This window comes from Kryptolebias marmoratus, linkage group LG22, assembly GCF_001649575.2.
Source record: "Kryptolebias marmoratus isolate JLee-2015 linkage group LG22, ASM164957v2, whole genome shotgun sequence".
Taxonomy (NCBI): domain Eukaryota; kingdom Metazoa; phylum Chordata; class Actinopteri; order Cyprinodontiformes; family Rivulidae; genus Kryptolebias; species Kryptolebias marmoratus.
In genome coordinates this window covers 25715235-25721288 of record NC_051451.1, presented here as the reverse complement: position 1 = coordinate 25721288, position 6054 = coordinate 25715235, and the positions used below count along the sequence as shown (strand labels likewise).

The following is a 6054-nucleotide window of genomic DNA, read 5'->3' as shown; positions in this document are numbered from 1 at the left end:
AGTATGTACGAACACACGTTAGCTTAGCTCTGACCCTTACAGTATGTACGAACACACGTTAGCTTAGCTCTGACCCTTACAGTACGTACGAACACACGTTAGCTTAGCTCTGACCCTTACAGCACGTACGAACACAGATTAAGTAAAACTTGGGTGACTCTATTTTCTGAAGTGTGAAGCTAAAATAGGCAAGACAGTTACCTAAAAGGAGCAGAACCATAGCTAATAGCTAAAAGTAGAAAAATTAGTTAAAAATTAAGAGCACCAAAGCTGTAGCTAAAAGCAAAAAGAAGCTAAATTTTTGCTAAAAGTGTGAGAATTGTAGCTAAAGACTAAGAACTAAAAGTAGAAAAGGGAAAGCTAAAATATTAGAGAGACTAGAACAGTAGCTAAAAGCTAAAAAAAGCAGAACATGAGATAAAAATAGCAAAAAGGTAGCTAAAGTGGCAAACGACTAGCTAAGAGCTAAAAGTGACAAAGGAAAGCTAAAGGTTAGAAACAGTAGAACAGTAGCTAAATACTAAAAGAAATAAACAGGAGCTAAAAGAAGGTAACGACAGACCTAAATGTATTTTAATGATAATTTTTAAAATATTAAGTTAAATATTTTGAAAAGTGTTGAACCTACAAAACCCAAAGCTCAGAGCAGCCATTTCCTGAATGAGCCGAACGTTTTGACGTACGAGCAGCTAAAGTAGCTGGAAGTCTGCAGGAGGAAGCAGCGTGAGTGACGGATCGACCCTCTCGTCTCCGCAGGTCCAGGCCCGGTGTTACCAGCTGCTGCTGTCGGTGTTCCAGCACCCCAACCGCGCCCTCTCCACTCCGTACATCCACGCCTTGGCGCCGCTCATGGTGGAGAAGCTGAAGGCAGTGGAGCGCAGCCGGCCGGGGACCGCCGCCGAGCTGCAGGCGGTGCAGGAGGGCATCAGGGTCCTGGAGAATCTGGTTGGCATGGGCGAAGAGAAGAACCGTGAGTGTACGGTTCGCTAATGGAGCGCTGAAGAGTCCGGCTCCATTAGAGCTCTCTGCCTCTGGACGTCTGCTGTCTCCTGCATTAAAGCATTAAGAGCTAATTTTAGAAGCCCTGCGCTGGTTTACCGTCAACTTTAGCATCGATTTGGACATAATGCTACATCACAAATTCTATACGTTCCCTTCCTTTTAAATAAAACACTGATTATTTACGAAACAAAAATAGGTTTTCTGTAAGTGCTCTTTCACTGTCTGAACCTACGTTTGGTTTTCTGTCATTTCATCGCCCTGATTTTGTGAAACTGACCCATTTATTATTAACTCGGGTTGTTAAAGCTGTGAACGCAACACGTCAGCATGCTCTCATCTTCCTCCAGAGTGCGTCGGGTCACTTTCAAAACGGTAAAATTAGGAAACGAGCTCTGAAATCTGTTCAGATTGACGGGATGCAGATCGCCCGTCGCCTTTCGTGGCAGAGTTTCAAACTAAAAGCCGTTTGGGACGATCTCAAACGATGCTGCGAAATTCATTAGCGCTGAGTTTGTCGTTAACGATGCCGCCACATCAAATGTTCGACCAAACCTTCTGGGTCATTTTTTAATCCGCGTCGTGTTTTTTGTTCCCCAGGGGTGCAGCTGCTGGCTCTCCTCGTCCCGACGCTCATCTCCTACCTCCTGGATGAAAACGCCATCTCCTCCGCCGCCCAGGTCTCCAAAGGCCTGCACGAGTTTGCCCTTCAGAACCTGATGCGGATCGGGCCCCTCTACCCAGCTGCCTTCAAGATTGTGATCGGCGCCGCGCCTGAGCTCAAAACCCGCCTGGAGTCGGCGATACGGGCTAACCAAGCTAGCAGCAAAGCTAAAGCTGCCGCTCGGCAAGCTCAGCCAGCGGTGCAGGCCGCGCCGACCATCAAACTCAAGAAAAGCTTCTTCTGAACACGACGCGCACCAACTGTGCACTCTTTTTGTCTCCTGTCAACAACACGCCATGTCTGTTATTAATCACACTTTGTTGTATTTATTTATCCTTCAGCTCATTTTAGTTTGAATAAACGAATGTTTTCAAACGGATCATCGTGTAAATACCGCGAAGAAGCCTTTTGAATGTCTGTCTTAGAAGGGTTGCTTTAAATTTGTTGTGTTTTGATTTGATGAATGTATCGGATCCAGACCTGAGTTTTATTCTTTTATTCGTCGAGCGAACCAACCCGGCCCTCTTTCTGAAGCTCCGTTTCCCGTTACGTTCTTTTTTTTTGAATTTGCACCGTTGACAGCCCCAGTTCTGACAAAGTCGGGACGTTGTATAAAATGTAAATAAAAGCAGAATTTGCTCATCTTACAAACCCATATTTTGGAACATTGTAGACGTTTCTAATGTTGAAACTGAGGGATTGTACCTCTTGAATTTTATGACAGCGACAGACCTCAGCTCCATCAGTCTGTAAACATCTGGACCTGAGGAGAGCAGCTGCTGGATGTTGCTCTAAAACCTGGAGATCCTTTCCAGAGGCACTAATGCACTCCCATACCATCAGAGAGGCGGGCTGACCTCAGAACAGTTCTTCTCTTTGGTCCAGAGGAGACACATCTGTTCACATCTGGCTTCTTTGCCTGATAGAGCTTTAAGCAGGGTTTGTGGACGGCACGGTGAACTGTGGAAGTGTTCCTGAGCAGAACCAGAACCAGAACCTGTCAGCCTGGAGAACAGATTCAGCTTCTAAAAGCTCGTTTTATCTCTAATTAACCTCCTGTTTCATATCAGAATATTTTACTTTTACAGCCGTTTGTTGTCAGCTTTTTAGAGACGTGTTGCTGCCATAAAAATCAAAGTTTTTATTTAGTTAAAAGATCTTCGTTGTGAATAAAATCTGGGTTTATCAGATTTGCACATTCTGTTTTTATCTATACCTTTTACACAACGGTCAGGGTTGGGGTTGTATGTATTTGTTTTATAGGCTGAAAACTGAACTTAATTCTTTCTGTTTATTTCCACTCATGTTTTTTTTTTTTAGTTATTTGAGAATATATCGCCTAATGTTTTCAACATTCCTCCCAGAAGCTACAAAAATAAATTGAGAGATTATTTCTTTCAGCTGTATTGAGCCAGCAGTGAGATTTTACCAGAAGTAAATGTGTTTTTGTCGCCATTTAATGTACGTGCACCTGCATATTAAACCAACTGTTTAATTAGAAATGGTTTTAATCCTTAACTCTGTGCTGTAGTGTTTTCAGTCATGTGATCATCAGCAGGTTTGTTCAAATGTAATATTCCACTAATTTTGGGGGGAATTTGAATAAATTTTCTTTGACTTTACCGCTTGTTTTGTACATTTTGATTTATTTTTTTGTGTTTACCAACGTCTGGTTTTGGTTTATGAGGCAATTAAATGCTTTGCGCTCCTTAAAGGAATGCATATCGCCCTCCGTCAGAGTTTTAGACTAAGATATGTTGAGAATAACTGGGGTGGCTCACTCTCATGCCAGAATACATGCTGAGGATCAGTCTCAGCAACTACCACGTCAAATAGCTCAATGTCCATACAACTGCCATTATTACGTTTGGTAACTTGATTAGCTGTGGCAGCCATCTTGAGTTGGAAGTTAGTTATTTGTAGAAGTACATTGAGTGACTATTTCCTGAAAGTTTTATTAAAAACTATCAAGTGGTTAATGGGATATTTTGCTAACAGTCAGAGCTGATTGCAAATAGTTGATGGCAAAATTTTAAACAAATATTTTATGCAATCTGTTCGCGCTCAGAATATGTGTTGGGGATAAGTCTCAGCTACTGCCACACCAAATTTTAGGTCAATGTCTGTCAGTTTCATAGAGTTATAGCCATTTTTGTGTTTTCTAAAGTCAGTTGGCTGTGGCGGCCATCTTGAGTCAAGCTGTCTCCAAAAGTTAATTACTCGTAACTATGTTTTCAATGATTATGCTCTGCAAGTTTCATTAAAATTCATTCAGTGGTTTGTGAGATATTTCGTTAACAGACCCCGGAAAAAAAATGTCGACAAAACAAACACAAATTCGGGATTTCCTCGGTGCTTTTGTAACTTCCGGGGCGGGGCCGGTGAGTGAAAAAAGTTGTGGGCGTGGTTTGCGTTGCTGACGTCATGCGATGACAGCTAGCTGTCAGAAAGTGAGTTCATTCCCCGAGCAGCGGCGACGGAGTGCCGTCGGTAGTTTATTTTTTTATTATTGTAATTTTTTTTTTTTTTTTTACACTTTTGTTAGTAACTAGTACGCCGAGTCGAGACGGAAAGCCGCTTCCTCCACCGAGCCCGGCCATGGACGAACAGGCAGGGCCCGGCGTGTTCTTCAACAACAATAATAACTCCGTTTTAGCCGGCGGTGGGAAGGGACCGCTGCCCGATGGCGACGCTGGGGAGGCGGCCCGAGCGCAATACAGCATCCCGGGGATCCTGCACTTCCTGCAGCACGAATGGGCCCGTTTCGAAGTGGAGCGGGCGCAATGGGAGGTGGAGCGGGCCGAGCTGCAGGTAGGGGAAACGCTACGTGTCACGTTTAAACCGCGTATTGTCGCGTTTTGCCGCGGTATGGCGCCGCTGTAAACCCCGGAGAGTTTCTGTTCGATTGTTCTGGTTGTTAGCGTTAGCTTAGCTTAGCTTAGCTTAGCTTAGCTAAGCTAACAGGTGCTACAACAGCGCCCCTGTCGACCCCGGCAGCACGACGGCTGTTCACCACTTCTTTAACCGCTGAACGCTTCGCCTCATTGCAACAGGCTTCGTTTGGGTGCTTGTATGGATGTCTTATCCCCAATAAAAAGCAAATAACAGCGGCTACACGGGCTAGCATTGCAGGCTAGCGCTAAAACCCTGTGTAGCAGCAGCGCTAGCGCCTCCTTGCATTGGTGCTGTGTTTATGTTTAAGCATTTAAAGGGTAAAAAAAAAAGAAACGACTTTTTTGGGGGGGTTTCTCTGCCAGTTGTTGTCAGTGTCAGCTCACACAGAGTCAGGAGTCTGTATTTGGTTTTACTAGTTTTGGCTGCCATGTCACTGCCACTCCTGATGAGACAAGATCTCTAAAAAAATCTTGTCTTTTGTCCCCAGTGCTCTTCAGTTGTCTTTGCATCAGATTACTGTTTTGACAGCTCATGTCTGACCCATGTTTACAGTACTACTCAGCAGAATGACAGGAGCAAAGAGCATTTCCTGCCACAAACCCTGAGATAAGATATTAATGTTCAGTCTCATTAATGTCTAACAGCTTCCAACTAACCCAACTTTGTTTGTTTTGTTTCCTGGTTGTGCAGGAGGGACGGAGTTATCTCACGCCACATTTTCCGTTGGCACTCAGAGTACGTGCTGAGGATGACCCTCGGCTACTACCCCAACGGGTTTTAGCTTGGCGTCCGCAGAGTTGGCTGCGAATGTTAGATCTGAAGGTTTTCGTTTAAAATCTACGCTTTGCTAAGAGACAGGCCAGGTGGGTCTGCGCCGGCAATCTGTGCCAAAGTCCCAACCGAGGATGCTGCTCGATGTGTGGCCCTCTTGGTGTTTGTTGGGGATGAAGCTCAGCTACTACCACACCAAACTTTTAGCTCAAAGCTGCAAAGTTATATCCATTTCTGTTAACGGGTTTCGCCAACAGGTAGAGGAATAAACATTATGACCCTTCAGCTGTCCTCTGAGAGGTTTATTTCGTTGTTATAAAACATTTTATGCACCTCTTGCTCATTCTTTCATTTTCCCCCGTCTCGCTGTGAGGCTGCAGGAGTCACAGTCAGGTGACGAACTTTGGCTTTTGTTTTCAGGACCCGCTGACCCCAGCCCAGCGACGAAAGGATCAGAGCGAGTCACAGCACCGTTTTGAACATTAATGACGTACCGCGCTGCAGCTCCTCCAGGCTGCCTGCTGCATCATGCTTCCTGTCTGCTGTCATGAAACGAGCTTATCAGCCAAACAGGCTGCAGAGGCTGCGGCGCGGCCCCCCCCCTTCAGGGACGCCCGCTCTTGTACGGATGCTGGGCGGTTTGTTTTGTGGCGGTAAAGCGTTGCGCGCTCAGTTCAGCTCGCTGCATTTTGTCGAGCACTTACACCCCCCCCCCCCCCCCCCCC

General features: G+C 45.3%; 2 protein-coding genes across 3 annotated transcripts in view; both read left to right on the top strand.

Annotated features, from left to right (window-relative positions):
• Nucleotides 1-2042, top strand: part of heatr5b (HEAT repeat containing 5B) — a 21898-nt gene extending 19856 nt beyond the window's left edge. For both annotated transcript variants that reach the window (XM_017436693.3, XM_017436691.3), the window contains exons 34-35: nt 757-970; nt 1600-2042. In XM_017436693.3, the coding sequence (XP_017292182.1) occupies nt 757-970; nt 1600-1907 (522 nt within the window). In that variant the 3' untranslated portion in view covers nt 1908-2042. The remainder of the gene's footprint in view (nt 1-756; nt 971-1599) is intronic.
• Nucleotides 2043-4125: 2083 nt separating this feature from the next.
• The window catches only part of LOC108248139 (striatin, calmodulin binding protein), a 25780-nt gene continuing 23851 nt past the window's right edge, over nt 4126-6054 (top strand). Inside the window, exon 1 of the mRNA XM_017436694.3 lies at nt 4126-4474. Coding sequence (XP_017292183.1) covers nt 4262-4474 — 213 coding nt within the window. The 5' untranslated portion in view covers nt 4126-4261. The remainder of the gene's footprint in view (nt 4475-6054) is intronic.